This window comes from Mobula birostris, chromosome 15 (assembly GCF_030028105.1).
Source record: "Mobula birostris isolate sMobBir1 chromosome 15, sMobBir1.hap1, whole genome shotgun sequence".
Lineage (NCBI taxonomy): Eukaryota > Metazoa > Chordata > Chondrichthyes > Myliobatiformes > Myliobatidae > Mobula > Mobula birostris.
The window spans coordinates 80,541,495-80,558,937 of record NC_092384.1 but is presented as its reverse complement, the minus strand read 5'-3'; the positions used below and the strand labels follow the sequence as shown (position 1 = coordinate 80,558,937).

The 17,443-nt window shown below is 44.3% G+C and overlaps 1 protein-coding gene across 3 annotated transcripts in view; it reads left to right on the top strand.

The window, feature by feature from the left end:
• garre1 (granule associated Rac and RHOG effector 1) overlaps positions 1–17,443 on the top strand; it is a 268,189-nt gene that overhangs the window by 173,498 nt on the left and 77,248 nt on the right. For all 3 annotated transcript variants that reach the window (XM_072279994.1, XM_072279995.1, XM_072279996.1), the window contains one exon: positions 10,143–10,349. In XM_072279994.1, the coding sequence (XP_072136095.1) occupies positions 10,143–10,349 (207 nt within the window). The remainder of the gene's footprint in view (positions 1–10,142; positions 10,350–17,443) is intronic.

Here is a 17,443-nt window from a genome sequence, read left to right as displayed (position 1 = left end):
TTACAAAATAATGAGTTAAAAAAGGGAATATTGAGGTAGTGTTCACGGACTGTTCAGAATCTTGTGACAGAGCTGGTAGTTGTGGTGGTGGTGGGAGAGAGAAACTGTTTCTGAATCGCTGTGTGTGGGTCCTTGGTGGTAGTGGGACCAAGAAGAGAGCATGTCCTGGGTGGTGAGGGTTTTCTTAAAGATGAGTGCAAACTTTTTGAGGTACTGCATAGTGGGGAGTACTGTAGCCATGATGAGCTGGCTGAGTTTCCAACTATCTTGGATCCTGTGCATTGGAGCCTCCATACCAGGCAAGTGTTGACTGGCCACTTCCCCCCCATAGATCTTGCCTGATTTGCTGAGTTCTGCTGGCAATTTGTGTATGGATGTTATTGTGAAGTATTTTATGTTGCACGCACTCCGAATGATCCCCTCACCCCCAAATGGCTCCCTTAACCACCAGACTGCATTAATTGTCTCCTCACAGAGAGGAGCACAAGAGAAAGAAAAGCTTGATAGTTCAGGTTAATTTATTTATCACAGTTACATTGAAACATACAGTGAAATGTGTCATTTGCATTCACAAGGTCACCAAAGAAGTGTAGCAGTTAGTGCGATGCTACTGCAGCTTTGGGCATTCCATAATTGAGAGTCCAATTCCAGCACTGTCTGTAAGTTGCTTGTACATTCACCCTGTGAGTGCATGGGTTTCCTCGCACAGTCCAAAGACATACTGGTTAGTAGGTTAACTGGTCATTGTAACTTGTCCTGTGATTAGACTGGTGTTAAATAGGTGGGTTGCAGGGCAGTGCAGCTCATTGCACTGGAAAGGCATGCTCCACACTGTATCTCTAATTAAATAATAACCAGCTTGACCTTAGGCTGTGCTGAGGGTAGCCCGCAAGTGTTGTCACACATTCTGATGCCAACGTAACACGCCTAGAATGCTCGACATCAACAACACAACAAAATAGAATGCAACAAGCAACAAAATGATAACAGCAAAACAAACCCCTTTGCTCTCTCCCACCCACACACACACACACAGAGTCCTCCAATTCCAGGACAGGCCTTTAGGTCTGCAGTGCTCTCGCGGAAAATTGGCGTCCGCCTTCCCAGGTGAATTTCAGGCTCTTGTACCCAAGGCTTCCGTCATTGGGCTTTGATTTCCAGATTTCTGATCAAACTTCAAGCTTCAGTCTTCGGTATCAACCCCAGGACTGGCCGATGATGATAAATTAGAACTCTGGATGTGGGCCCTGAATTCCTGTCCAAACTCTGGACTTACCGAAGACGGGACCCTGAGCTCCAGTCCTTAAACGCTGGACTTGCTGAATATGGAACCTTGAACTCCAGGCCTCACATGCAGGACCCCGAACTCCAGTTGTAATTTTCTACGCTTTAATACTATGGGAAATTACAGCAAGGGGCCACTTGGTAAAAAACCAGCAGCTTAAATCAAATTCCAAGATGTACTGTAGCAATGCATTTAAATGGTTGAGGAGTGGAGAGAGAGTGGAAATAGTCATAGTCATACTTTATTGATCCTGAGGGAAATTGGTTTTTGTTACAATTGCACCATAATTAATAAATAGTAATAGAACCATAAATAGTTAAATAGTAATATGTAAATTATGCCAGTAAATTATGAAATAAGTCCAGGACCAGCCTATCAGCACAGGGTGTCTGACCCTCCAAGGGAGGAGTTGTAAAGTTTGATGGCCACAGGCAGGAATGACTTCCTATAACGCTTAGTGCTGCATCTCGGTGGAATGAGTCTCTGGTTGAATGTGCCCACCCAGTACATTATGTAGTGGATGGGAGACATTGACCAAGATGGCATGCAACTTAGACAGCATCCTCTTTTCAGACACCACTGTGAGAGAGTCCAATTCCATCCCCACAACATCATTGGCCTTGTGAATGAGTTTGTTGATTCTGTTGGTGTCTGCTACCCTCAGCCTGCTGCCCCAGTACACAACAGCAAACATGATAGCACTGGCCACCACAGACTCGTAGAACATCCTCAGCATCGTCCGGCAGATGTTAAAGGACCTCAGTCTCCTCAGGAAATAGAGACGGCTCTGACCCTTCTTGTAGACAGCCTCAGTGTTCTTTGACCAGTCCAGTTTATTGTCAATTCGTATCCCCAGGTATTTGTAATCCTCCACCATGTCCACCCTGACCCCCTGGATGGAAACAGGGGTCACCGGTACCTTAGCTCTCCTCAGGTCTACCACCAGCTCCTTAGTCTTTTTCACATTAAGCTGCAGATAATTCTGCTCACACCATGTGACAAAGTTTCCTACAGTAGCCCTGTACTCAGCCTCATCTCCCTTGCTGATGCATCCAACTATGGCAGAGTCATCCGAAAACTTCTGAAGGTGACAAGACTCTGTGCACTACTGTGCAGTAGTGTAGTAAATGCCCCATTCCCAGCAGAAGATGCTTGTATCTCCACAGTATCCATCCCATTTTGCCTCTCAAATACTTCTTAGCTCACCACCCCAACTAGGGCAAAGGCTGCCAACAGCAGTTCATGATAATCCTCTATCTTGGGCCAGTCTTTCAAGTGTAGTCCATCTTTGAAGGTCCTTCCTCTCCCAGGAATGAGGTTTTTGGAGCTTCTGTTAGCGTTTCTGTAGCTCTGGGTTTTTACAGGATGGAGTTGCGAGCCCCATGCCCGTCCTTCCTCCTTTCACAGCCAGACTTGGGACCGTCCATGGCAGAGTTCTTTTTATATTTAAGTCTGGAGTTGGTAACCCTGGGTGGTCACCACTGTGGAGGGTAAAATGCAGTAATAGTTACGTGTGCCTCTTGTACTTGTGAGCTAATTCACATTTCCCCTGCCTATGTGTTCTCCCCCTGCCCGTCATACACCTCTTCTCCCCGCCACTCCCCCCCCCCCCACCGTAAAGCCCATGTATGTGTTTCCTGGCAGCTGATCACAGTAACCTTGGCGAGACTGTCTTTGTGCTTCAAGGCTGTCTGATGCGAGAAGTACGAGGCCTCGATACAATTAGCATTCTTTGTGGAATATTAATGCTTTCTCATTGTATGTGAGCAGGAGTAGCTAATTCCCCCCCCACACACCCCCGCCCCACAAACTGAAAAACAGGAGTATTGTCTTTGATTTATAATGATTGACAGATCCTGTACATTAAAGGAGAGAGGAAGAGGAGAAACAATGGTGGGAGAGAGTGTGCCTCAGGATCTGTCTGTCACCAGTCCTTTTGTTTTGATCAGAAGGTAGTTCACAGGGTTACAGTCTCAGTCTTCAGGTGTTTATATTGACTCTGCCATTGTTAATGAGTATGCAGCATTCTTACCAAAAAAATGCAAACCCTTCGAGGTAATTAAAATGTGATGGTTTTGAGAGGAATGGGCAGAGTTCTTGACTGAAGAGCAAAAGGGTTGCTACCGTAGCATTGCGGGTTCGCACGGCCTTATTGCAGCTAAGGACACTGGAGTTGGAGTTTGGAGTTCAATTCTGATGCTGTCTGTAAGTGCGTGAGCTCGTGGGTTTCCTCCAGGGGCTCTGGTTTCCTCCCACAGTCCAAAAACTTACTGGTTAATAGATTAATTGGTCATTGTGAACTGTCCTGTGATTATGCCAGGGTTGCTGGGTGGTTGGGCCGGAAGGTTAATAGATTAATTGGTCATTGTAAACTGTCCTGTGATTCAGCCAGGGTTGCTGGGTGGTTGGGCCGGAAGGTTAATAGATTAATTGGTCATTGTAAACTGTCCTGTGATTTAGCCAGGGTTGCTGGGTGGTTGGGCCGGAAGGTTAATAGATTAATTGGTCATTGTAACCTGTCCTGTGATTCGGCCAGGGTTGCTGGGTGGTTGGGCGGGAAGGTTAATAGATTAATTGGTCATTGTAAACTGTCCTGTGATTATGCCAGGGTTGCTGGTTGGTTGGGCCGGAAGGACCTGTTCGTGTCTCTAAATAAAGAAAGAACAGCAGATGCTGGAACCACAATCGTTGACCTGAATCATTAACTCTGTTTCTCTCTCCACGTATCCTGCCAGACCTGCTGGGTGCTTCCAGTGCTTTTTGTTTATGTTTGAGTTCTTTCCTATCAGTCTTGTACCAAACCAGATGAGTAAGAAAAGTCTTTGCACTGATAGCACATGGGCCGATGTAATAAAGGACCCCACCCATCCTGGCTATTCTCTCTTCTCCTCTCTCCCATCAGGTAGAAGACTCAAATGCTTAGAATGGTAGAGAACTACAGCACAGAAACAGGCCCTTTGCAACATCTAGTGATTGTCTGATCATCTCCTTAGTTCCATCTCCCTGCATCTGGACCTTAGCCCTGTATACCCCTCTCATCCATGTACTTATCCAAGCATCCCTTGAATGTTGAAATCAAACCTGCATCCAGCACTCCCACTGGCAGCTTGTTCCGGACTTGCACCACCCTCTGAGTGAAAAAGTTCCTCCTCTGGTTACCCTTAATTATTTAATTTTTTACCCTTAACACATTCCCTCTAGTTCTAGTCTCATTTTGAAAAAAGCCTGCTTGCATTTACCCTACCTATACCCCTTATTTGTATTTGTATGCCACTATCAAATCTCTGCTCAATCTTCTACACTCCAGGGAATAAAGTCCTGACTTGTTCAACTTTTCCCTCTCAGAACCTCAAGTCCTGGCAGCATCCTTGTAAATTTTCTCTGCACTCTTTCAAGCTTATTGATATCTTTCCTGTAGTTAGGTGGTCAGAACTGCACACAATACTCCAAATTTGGCCTCACCACTTCAACATGAGTCTTTTAAAGGTCTGTCATGTATCAGCCTCTATCTGACTGTGTGATCCAGGAGCTCACCACTCTCTATGTAAAAGAAAAAAAAACACTGACTTCTCCCTACTTAGTTCCCTAAATGATGAGAGTTTGAAATATTTCACCATTCGACTGAGAAGGTTGGTAAGGCAATGTCATTGTGCTGCCCTATTCTGATGTGTCTAGCCACGTCATTTCCACTTGCGCCAAATGGCTTGTTTCTGTGATGTATTACTTTTTGACACTAGATCTCCAAACAGGTGCTCGCTATACTGTACTCCATCATGGGAAGAGATCATGAGGTGAATAGAGGAAGAATTGTACTCAAAGACTTTGAATGCAATGTCATCGATTAGTAGGACACAGAAACAGGCCCAGCTGGTCAATGCCCACCAAGCTTCTCTTGTTTGCCTGCATTTCCATATCCAAATGTCTGCTTTAAACAAAAGACTTTATTCTGAAGATGGTGCTTTACTTGTCACATGTATAAAAGGCATCCGCTAGTCTTGCGAGACCATGGATCTGCGCCTGGAAAGTCTTCACTCTCCAGGGCGCAGGCCTGGGCAAGGTTGTATGGAAGACCGGCAGTTGCCCAGGCTGCAAATCTCCTCTCTCCATGACACCAATGTTGTCCAAGGGAAGGGCATTACGACCCATACAGCTTGGCACCATTGTCGTCGCAGAGCAAAGTGTAATTAAGTGCCTTGTTCAAGGACACAACACGTTCCCTCGCTGAGGCGTGAACTCAGGACCTTCAGGTAGCTAGTCCAATGCCTTAACCACTTGGCCACGTGCCCACACTTTGTCACATGTACAGTACCTTAAAACATACAGTGAAATATGTTTGTTTTTTTGCACTAAATCATTTAAGGATTGTGCAAGCTCCCGGTGAAGCATAGCACGCCCACAACTTACACTCTAACCTTAACAACAGGTCTTTGGAATATGGGAGGAAACTAGAGCTTTTGAAAATCCATGCAGTCACATGGAAAATGTACAAACTCCTTACAGACAGTAGTGGGAATCGAACCCTGATTGGTGATTACTGTAAAGTGTAAAGTGATTACGCTAACCGCTACACTACCGTGTTGCCTCTGTAATTGTTGAGCAACACACACAAAGTGCTGAATGGATCCTGCAGGTCAAGCATCGTCTATGGAGTGGAATAAACAGTTAACATTTCAAACTGAGACCCTTCAACAGGACCAGAAAGGAAGGGGTAGATCCTTTCCAGTTGTGATGAAAGGTCTCACACCAAAATGTCAACCGTTCATTCCACTCCATGGATGCTGCATGATTTGCAGAGTTCCTCAAGCATCTTGTGTGCTTTGCTGAAGATTTCCGGCATCGGCAGAATCTCATTTGTTTAGAGAAGAAACAAATCTGTCTAAGGAGAAAAGATATAATTGCAGCAGGATATTTTAACTCCTACGCAAATCTCTGCAGTAAAAGCCAACACACTATTTGTCCTTCCTTCTTCCTATAGATACTGCCTGGCCTGCTGCGTTCCACCAGCATTTTGTGTGTGTTACACTATTTGTCTTCCTAATTGCTTACTCCATCTGCATGTTGACATCCAGGCCCTACTGATCTCAAAGGCTTTCAATCTCTTATCGTTTATATAAATACTGACTTTTCCCACACTATGTTCTATCAGCCAGTTAACCTCGCTTCATCCCCCATGAAGCCTGCCTTCATTTTTATCAGATAGCCACTGGAGATTTTTATCAGGAGCACTACATACGTTGAGCCCTCAGCATTGTCAGTGATCCCTCCCATCTGTCCAACAATCTCTTTGACCCCCTACCATCAGACAGCAGGTACTGGAACATTTGGATAAGGACTGCTAGGATGGGAAACAGCTTCTTACCATACGCAGTGAGACTACTGAGCTCCCTGCCACCACCCAGGCCTCATCACATATGAAGCACCAGTAGTGTTACACTGTTTTACTTTTAAACTTGTGTCATAAGTGCACTTTATTAATTATTTTTGATAATATTACTTTATGTATTGTGTATTGGTTATCTATACCAGCGGTCCCCAACCACCGGGCCGCGGACCGGTACCGGGCTGTGAGGAAACAATATGATTTGGTGATAGGAGTCAGCTGCACCTTTCCTCATTCTCTGTCACGCCACTGTTGAGCTTGAACGCACGCGAGGTCATTACCTGCGCGTCATCCATGTCAGCACGGGAAGGAGATGAACTCCTCAAGCTTACAAATGACGGCGGGCTGAAAAGTATGTTTGACATAACATCTCTGCCGCATTCTGGATCAAAGTCAAGGCTAAATATCCTGAGATAGTCAGGAAAGCACTGAAAACATTGCTTCTATTGCCAACATATCTCTGCAATGAATGGAACGAAAACTAAATTGCGGAATAGATTGGACATAAGGAAGCCCCTTCGAGTATCGCTGTCTCCCATCACCTCTCGATAGGACCGTCTTGTTGCAGGGAAACAAGCCCAGGGCTCCCACTGATTCAGCGATATTGGTGCGTTGCAATGATTTTATATGTTCATACGAGGAAAATATGCGCTATGTGTTTAATATCAAATGTTACTTAAAATGTTATGATGCTATTATAAGTGGCTTATATAACCATATAACAATTACGGCATGGAAACAGGCCATCTCTACCCTTCTAGTCTGTGCCGAACGCTACTCTCACCTCGTCCCACCGACCTGCACTCAGCCCATAACCCTTCAATGCTTTCCTGTCCGTATACCCATCCACTTTAACTTTAAATGATAATGTCGAACCTGCCTCTGCCACTTCTACTGGAGGTTCGTTCAACACTTACTTCAAGCTCCCCTGTCCTTCCTGATAATTGTCTTATCACTATATTCATGCAAGGAAAATATGCGCTGTGTGTTTAATATTAAATTCGTTAGATAAACCCTTTTAGAAACGAAATTGAGTGTATTAGCCACTTATCACCTATATTCCGGTCATGATTAACATCTTCCCCCCAACAGAATCGGCAAAATCGATTTTTAAAAAATCGGCATGTACACGCATGCACAAGTTACACATGCGCACTGGTGCCCGCGCAAGGCTTCATGTTCATTGTAGTCTTTCTCGGGGTAAACACAACGTAGTTGACTGCTACTCTCGTATGTTGGCAACCCTAACCCCCCCCCCCGGTCGGCCGGTCCCCAAGAATATTGTCAATATTAAACTGGTCCACAGTGCGAAAAAGGTTGGGGACCCCTGATCTATTCTGTCTTTTGCACCTTGGTCTGGAGGAACATTGTTTCATTTAGCTGTATACACGTATACAGTTGAATGGCAATAGACTTGAACTTGGTCTTCCTCACAGTCCACACTACCATCTGGCTTTGTATCATCAGCAAGTGTTTAATGTTAGCTTTGTTGCTAATTTCAATGCGAACATCCTTGAAGTACCCATGCATTTTAATTTATACTCTGTTTTTATGTTTTCTGTGTCTGCTGTTAGGACGGACATAAGTACTTGCTTAATTGACGCTATTTCCTTTCTCACCCATGTAGTTTCTTGAGTCTCAGACCTTGAGGGAACCACATTAGCCTCTTCTGCTCCTTTCCTTCTACACATCTGTAGAAGTCTACTCACTCACTTGCTTTTGTATTGACTTTTCTCCTTTTCAATGAATTGGTGCTCTGATCATTGTGAAAATTCCCAGTCCCTTTTCTATAATACAACATTTAACATGAATAACACGGTAGTGTAATGCTTTACAGCGCCAGCGATCACCGATTATTGTTCAATACCCACTGCTGGCTGAGGGTTTTGTACATTCTCCCTGTGACCATGTGGTGACCGGGTGCTCTGGTTTCCTCCCTCACTCCAAAGGCGTATAGGTTAGGGTTAGTGAGTGGTGGCATGTTAGGTTGGCACCAGAAGCATGGCCCCCAGCACAATCCTTGCTGATCTGACTTGATGCAAGTGGCAATCTTTATGTTTCAAAATAAATGTGACAAATCAAATTAATCAACTGTTTGATAGATACAGCAGCCCCATTTTTCAGTTTGGCTTCTTTTGCATTTAGAGCAGGGATTCCCAACCTTTCTTATGCCATGGACCAATGCCATTAAGCCAAGGGGTCCAAGGGGTCCAGGTTGGAAACCCCTGCTTTTGGGAATATGCTCTGTAACATCTATTCATTGCTTAAACGATGACTGTTAGTTGATTATGTGTACTGTTCCGAAAGCTTCAATTAGTTTGCAATTATCAATGACTTGACTCAGTAATTGCTGCTTCACAATTGTCTTGTGCAGTATTAAGTAACTTTGTGGTTTGCGCAACACTATTGAAGCTTGCGGTGTGGAAGTTCAGAGATCAATTCTTGCGCTGCCTGTCAGGCGTTTTGTACATTCTGCCCATCACCGTGTGGATTTCTTCCAGGTGCTCTGGTTTCCTCCCATTCCAAAGATGTGCCAGTTACTAGGTTAATTGGTCTTTGTAAATTGTCCTGTGATTAGGCTAGGGTTAAATAGGTGGGTTGCTGGGTGGTGTGGCTCGTTGGGCTGAAAGGTCCTGTTCCACAGTGTATCTTCAAATAAATTGATAGCCATGGCGATGAGTTTAATGGTTTGAGCCATTTTTCTCTTTTTATCTGCCGACAGAGAAAATAATTAAAGTGGCCATGTATGCTTGATGTAAACTTTGTCCATTGCAACAAAAATGATGCCAGCACTGTGATGATATTTGGGTCTCAGCCTAAATATCAACTTTAATCCCCTCCATAGGTGCTGCCTGACTTACTGAGTTCCTCCAGTATTTTGTGGGTGTTGTTCAAGGTGTTGGAGGGGAATGGCATTGATTCATTGAACGAGAGTCTGAAATTGTGGAACCTGATGAGAAAGGAAGATGAAGAGTAACTAAATAAGGGAGGTACAGTGGGCAGTTGGGAGCACGTAGGGAGGGTCAAGGGGACCCCGTGGGAGGAGAGTGTGTACTAGGTGGGGGAGGGGAAGGGAGCTGGGTTCTTGGGGGGACAAGTAACAAACTGCAAATACAAGTAGAAAGAAAAAAAGTAATAATGATAATAAATAAGTAATAAATATCGAGAACATGAGAAAAAGAGCCCTTGAAAGTTATGGGAACAGTTGAGTGTTGTGGTGAGTGAAGTTATCCCCTCTGGTTCAAGAGCCTGATGGTTGAGGGGTAATCACTGTTCTTGAACCTGAGACTCTTGTACCTCTTGGGCATTGTGTTTCCATGCCAAGCCATGATGCAACCAGTCACACCACACGTCTATAGGAGTTTATCAGAGTTTTAGATGACATGCGAAATGACTGGTCCAACAGGTTTGCTGTTGGTTGTGTTAACTCTCTGCTCTGACTGCTCTCCAGTGATGTGCCTGTGTCCTTTCTCTCAGGTGCTGGGCCGGTGCTTCCTGACCGTCTTGCAGGTCCACGTCCAGTTCCTAACGCAAGCGCTGCATCGAGTCCAGCCAGTCGCCCACTCGTGCCTGGCAGAGGCCCAGGCCCAGGAGAGGAAGAGTGCCGCAGGCGCTGAGGCAGTGAAGGTTGGCCGTGCCATGGAGCTGGATGAGGCTGTGAGGTCCTGGGGAGGAGCCTCTGAGGTAACTGTTCCCTCAAAATACAGCCTGATATGCTCTCTGTATTCCAGAGGGCTGAGAAACAGAAAAGTTTAAAGAGTGCAGCCAGGAATGTGAGGGTTTGCAACTCAATAATGAGCATCTGACTAGCTAATGCTTTCGGTGTTAGAGCCTGCAGGTTTCTTTCTGTACTCTGGCAAATGGCGAAGGCAACATTCTGTTTCTTGCCCTCTTGAGTAAAGACATTCATAACTGTGTTCAAAGAAAACTCGAACACTTTTTAAAAGTTCTGGCTTCTCTCTTTCTTTCTAATCCCGATGAAGGGCTTCAGTCCTTATCAATAAGATTCAGTATGATAAGAACTATTGTTCTGCTTAGTCCCATTGATCTGCATGTGGATCATAGTCCTACATTCACCAGCTATTTATGTACTTATCCAAACCACTTAGATATTGAAATTAAACTTGAATCCACCATTTTCGCTGGCAGCTCGTTCCACCCTCTGAGTGAAGAAGTTCCCCCTCAAGTTCCCCTTAATTATTTAATCTTTTACTCTAAACCCATGACCTTTGGTTGTAGTCTTACCCAATCTCAGTGGAAAATGCCTGCTTGCATTTACCCTATCTGTACCGTCCCAGCCTCTCCAGCCTCTCCTTGTAACCAGTCCCTTCATTCCAGTCAACATCCTGGTGAATCTCCTCTGCACTCTCTCCATTGCTACCACAGCCTTTCTGTAGTGTGATGACCAGAATTGTACACTATTTCCTTTTCTTTTAAATACCTATCTATCAAGGCAAGCAACTCACATTCTTCACTACCTGATCCACCGGTGCCATCACTTTCAGGGAGCTATGCATGCACTCCAAGGTCCCCTGTACGTTGGTAGGTCTCTGCTATTCACTGTCTGTGTGCAGCCAGGATTAGATAACCTGAATGCATTACCTCACACTTCTGACCGAGACTTGGTCACATTGTTGTGTTGTAACCGATCACCTGTCTGCTTTTATTTCTGTAGCTTTGCACGTCTGCCATACAGCATCTGGAAAACACTTTGGTGACTTTCTGCCGCTGGGAATCTAAGATATTCATGGAATCTTGGATCACGGTTTCAGTTGTATTATTTTTGAAAGTAGAAAAGCAGCTGATTGTAACCAGGCCACAGTGCAGTGTTGTCTATCATGTTCTTGTGCTAACTAACTCATCCTTTGCTGCCAACCTTCCCTTCCCCTGCAGCACACCCTGTGAGCGCAGCAGTTAGCATAACACTTCACAGCACCGGTGAGCACCAGTCAAGGTTTAATTCGTGCAGCTGTCTGTGAAGAGTTTCACTAATCTCTCCATGATTGCATGGGTTTCCTCCGGGTGCTCCAGTTTTCTTGTATCTTCCAAAGACATGCGCGTTAGGATTAATGAGCTGTGGGCATGCTGTGTTGATGCTGGAATCACGGTGACACTTATGGGCTGCTCCCAGCACTTCCTCAGACTGCGCTGCTCATCGACACAAATGAAGCATTTCACTGTATATTTCAATGTACACATGACATATTAAGCTCATCTTTAATCTTTATCCCCAGGGAACTAGATGGAAACATTACTAGCTTGCCCAGTCACAGAGCTCTCTCCCACAAAGTTTCTGAATTTTTCTTTTGTCCATCTGGGAAAAGTCAGGTGCCATCGATGCAGGAGGAATAAATGCAGTTTTCCCAATACATTAACATTCTTTTGGTGAAAACAGATAATTTCCTGGGAGGGTAACAGCAACTCCTGCATTTTTCAGCATGCTCCTTCTTCCTTGCCGCTCCCTCAGAGTTGAGGCTTCCACTCTGGTTGTGTGAGCTCTGAGGGAGCCCAAGAGGCATGTGTGGGATCCGCATGGCTGGGACAGAAGCAGGTTGATCGGACCTGCCTGCGAGAGATGGTGCAGCTCTTGAACTCTTTACAGTGGACTTCAAATGATTAAGATTCAGACCACCAGCACTAAACTAGGAGAGGCGTGGAACCCAAGCCTGTGGAACTGAACACTTTCTCCCATTTTGCGACCTCATTTTCTTCTATAGGTGATACTGATGTTGGGGAAGGAGGGAGAGAGATGATAAAGGCTCTAGTAAATAGCAGTATTTCAGTGGAGTAAAGGAAATTGCAATGGTATGAGAGAGGAGTTGGCCAAAGTAAATTGGAAGGAGATGCTGGCAGGGATGACAGCAGAGCAGCAATGGCATGAGTTTCTGGGAAAAACGAGGTAAGTGCAGTATAGATATATTCCAAAAACAAAGAAATACTCAAATGGCAAAATAGTACAACTATGGCTGACATGGGAAGTCAAAGCTAATGTAAAAGCAGAAGGAAGGGCATGTAACAAAGCAAAAATCAGCGGGAAGATAGAAGATTGGAAAGCTTTTAAAAACCTACAGAAAACAAGTACGTAAAAAATAGAAGTGACAAAAGTGCATGTAGGATTGCTAGAAAATGAGGCCAGAAAATAATAAAGGGGATAAGGAGATGACAGATGAACTAAATGAGTATTTTGCATCAGTCTTCACTCTGGAAGACACTAGCAGTGTGCCAGATGTTAAAGTGTGTCAGGGAAGAGAAGTGGATACAGTTACAAGGGAGAAAGTACTCAAAAATCTGAAAGACCTAAGGGTACATAGATCACCTGGACCAGATGAACTGCACCCTAGGGTTCTGAAAGAGGTAGTGGTAGAGGTCATTGAGGCATGCGTAATGATCTTTCAAGAATCATTGGACTCCGGCATGGTTCTGGAGGACTAGAAATTTGCAAATGTCACTCCACTCTTTAAGAAAGGAGGAAGGCAGCAGAAAGGAAGTTATAGTCCGGTTACCCTGACCTCAGTGGTTGGGAAGATGTTAGAGTCAATTGTTAAGGATGAGTTTATGGAGGGCTTGGTGTCACAGGACAAGATAGAACAAAGTCAGCATGGTTTCCTTGAGGGAAAATCTTGTCTGATGAACCTGTTAGAATTCGTTGAGATTATAAGTAGGGTGTAGTGAATGTTGTACATCTGGATTTTCAGAAGACCTTTGACGAGATGCCACACATGAGGCTGCTTATCAAGATAATAGCCCATGGTATTACAGAGAAGTTATTAGCATGGTTAGAGCATTGGCTGATTGGTAGGAGGCAGTGAGTAGGAATAAAAGGATCCTTTTCTGGTTGGCTGCCAGTGACTAGTGGTGTTCCACAGGGGTCGGTGTTGGGACCACTTCGTTTATGCTGTATATAAATGATTTAGTTGATGGAATAGATGGCTTTGTTGCTAAGTTTACAAATGATATGAAGATTGGTGGAGGGGCAAGTAGTATTGAGGAAACAGGAAGGCTGCAGAAGGACCTAGACAGATTAGGAAAATGGACAAGAAAGTGGCAATTGAAATACAATGTTGGAAAATGTATAGTATGCCTGGCCTGCTGAGTTCCTGAAGCATTTTGTGTGTGTTGCTGGCATTGGAGAGGGTTCAGAGGTTCACAAGGATAATTCCGGGAATGAAAGGTTTATCATATGAGGAACATTTGATAGCCCTGGGTCTGTACTCGCTGGAATTTTAAGGATGAGGGGGGATCTCATTGAAACCTTTCGGGTGTTGAAAGGCCTAGGCAGAGTAAATGTAGAAAGGACGTTTTCCATGGTGGGGGTGTCTAGGACAAGAGGGTACAGCTTCAGGATAGAGGGAGTTCCATTTAAAACAGAGATGTGGAGTTATTTCTTTAGCCAAAGGGAGGTGAATTTGTGGAAGTTTGTTACCACAGGCAGCTGTGGAGGCCAGGTCGCTGGGTGTATTTAAGGCAGAGATTGATAGGTACTTGATTGGCAGCAGCATCAAAGGTTACAGGGAGAAAGCCGGGGGATGGGGCTGAGGAGGGGAGAGAAAGGATTAGCCATGATTGATGGTGGAGCAGACTCGATGGGCCAAATGGCCTAATTCTGCTCCTATGTCTTATGGAACCATACAGTGAAATGTCTTGTTTCCGTCAACGACCACAGTCTGAGGATGTCCCGTGCACTGCCCACAAGTATCATATTGTTTCTGGCACCAGCATAGCATGCACACAACTTACTAACCCGTACGTCTTTGGAATATGGGAGGAAACCGGAACACCCAGAGGGAGTCCACATGGTCACGAGGAAAACATACAAACTACTTACAGACTGATTACGAACCCATACCATTGTTATCTGAAACTTCTTTCTTCAGCTCCACCTTAATTCTGGTGATTAAATTAAATTCATCAAGTTACTGACCATTCTGCTAAAAGAAGTAAGTGCTACTCAGCCAATCTATTCGTCTCATTACTCTATGCTCTGTGATTAGATCTCTGTTCAGCTCCCTATCCCACAGGAAACTTGTCTCGTTAATTATCCCTTGCAGCTCAACCTTCAGCATGGCAACATCCTGATCATTTCCTCGGCACCCTCTCACGCCCTCCTGTAGTACAATCTCTCAAACTCAATTATTCAGTGCACAGATGCTGCTGTTATTGGGCAAAAAATTGTACAGCACAAAATTTTTTACGCACAGTAGTCATTACAAATTAGAGGAACATTGGCTAGGTCAATCTTGGTCATTCACGATCGGACTGGGGATCTCAGAAGCCCCATCTTATCAAACTGTTGAGTGGATCTCCCTTATTTTTAATTCAGAAGGTGCAGGATAATACATCGCAAAGTATGCGCAACCATGACTAACAAAGGAAGTCAAAGCCAACATAAAAGCACAAGTAAACACAAAATAATCTGCAGATGCTGGGGTCAAAGCAACACTCACAACACGCTGGAGGAACTCAGCAGGTTGGGCAGCATCCATGGAAAAGATCGGTCGACGTTTCAGGCCGGAACCCTTCGTCAGGACTGTGACGAAGGGTTCCGGTCCGAAACGTCGACCGATCTTTTCCACGATGCTGCCCGACCTGCTGAGTTCCTCCAGCGTGTTGTGAGTGTTGATTAAAGCACAAGAGAGGGCATTTAATAGAGTAAAAATTAGTGGGAAGTTAGAGGATTGCTAAGCTTTTAAAAACCAGTAGAAGACAACTAAAAAAAGTCATAAAGTAGGAAAAGATGGAATATGAAGATAAGTTAGCTAATAATAATAAAGAGGATATCAAAAGTTTATTCAGATAAAGTGTAAAAGAGAGGTGAGAGTAGATATTGGACCATTGGAAATAGATGCTGGAGAGCTCGTAATGAGGGACAAGGAAATGGCAGAGGAACTGAATAAGTATTTTGCATTAGTCTTCATTGTGGAAGATATTGGCAGTCTGTCCAAAGTTTGAGTGTGTCATAGGCCACAAGTGAAAGCAGTTGCTGTTACTAGGGCAAAGGTGCTTGGGAAGCTGAAAGGACTGAAGGTAGATATGTCATCTGGACCAGATGGACTACAGCCCCAGGGTTCTGAAAGAGGTAGCTGAAGAGATTGTGGAGGTATTATTAATGATCTTTCAAGAATCAATAGATTCTGTCATGGTTCCAGAGGAATGGAAAATTGCAAATGTCACTCTACTCTTCACGAAGGGAGGGAAGCTTAGTTAGTTTGACCTCAGTGGTTGGGAGGATGTTGGAGTCGATTGCCAAGGATGAGGTTTCGGGGTACTTGGAGGCACATGACAAAATAGGCCAAAGTCAGCATGTTTTCCGCAAGGGAAAATCTTGCCTGACAAATCTGTTGGAATTCTTTGAAGAAATAACAAGCAGGATAGGCAAAGGGAAAGTGGATGTTTTGTACTTGGATTTTCAGAAGGCCTTTAACAAAGTGAGCAAATGAGGCTGCTTAGCAAGATAAGAGCCCAAGGTATTACAGGAAAAATACTAGCATGGATAAAGCATTGGCTGATTGGCAAGAAGCAAAGCATAGGAATAAAGGGAGCCTTTTCTGGTTGGCTGCTGGTGACTAGTGGAGTTATACAGGGGTCAGTGTAGGGACCACTTCTTTTTACATTGTTTGCCAATGATTTGGATGATGGAATTGTTGGCTTTGTGACCAAGTTTGTGGATAATACCAAGATGGGTGGAGAGGCAGGTAGTGTTGAGGAAGCAGAGTGTCTGCATAAGGACTTAGACAGATTAGGAGAATAGGCAAAGAAGTGACAGATGGAATACAGTGTCAAGATATGTTTGGTCATGTACTTTGGTAGAACAAATAAAATTGTAGACTATTCTAAATGGAAAGAGAATTCAAAAATCTGGGGTGCAAAGGGACTTGGAATTCCTCGTGCACGATTCCCTAAAGGTCAACTTGCAGGTTGAATCTGTGGTGAGGAACGTGAATGCAATGTTAGCATTCATTTTGAGAGGACTAGAATATAAAAACAAGTATGTAATGCTGAAGCTTTATAAAGCACTGGCGAGGCCTCATTTGGAGTATTGTGAGCAGGTTTGGGCCCCTTATTTAAGAAAAGATATGCTGACATTGGAGAGGGAACAGAGGGAGTTCACAAGAATGATTCTGGGAATAAAAGGGTTATCATATGAGAAAGATTTAGTGGCTCTGGGCCTGTGCTTGCTGAAATTTAGAAGAATGGGTGGGGGGGGGATTTCACTGAAAGCTATCGAATGTTAAAAGTTCTATGTAGAATAGATATGGAGAGGATGTTTCCTATAGTGGGGAAGTCTAGGACCGGAGGGCACAACCTCAGAATAGAGGGATGTTCATTTCCAATGGGGATGAGGAGAAATTTCTTTAGCCAGGGGGTGGTGAATCTGTGGAATTTGTTGCCACAGATGGCTGTGGAGGCCAGGTCATTGGGTGTATTTAAGGCAGGATATGAAGGGTTATGGGGAGAAGGCTGGAGAATAGGGTTGAACAAGAAATGGATCAACCATGATGAAATTGTGGAATGGACTCAATTGACCGAATGGCTGAATTCTGCTGCTATGTCATAGAGTCTTGTAGTCTATTCTAAAGATGAACTCGTTCTCCCAAGCTACCTGGTCGAAGTGGAGTTTATTATCATCTATGCAAGTCCTTGTATACACAGGTGCATTGCAAAACTTAACTGCAGCAGCATCTGAGGCACATCGCATCTATAAGTAGCATTCACAAGAAAAGCGTAAATTATACATAAATTTTACAAGAAAGAACAGTTAGTACAAAGAAAAACAAAGT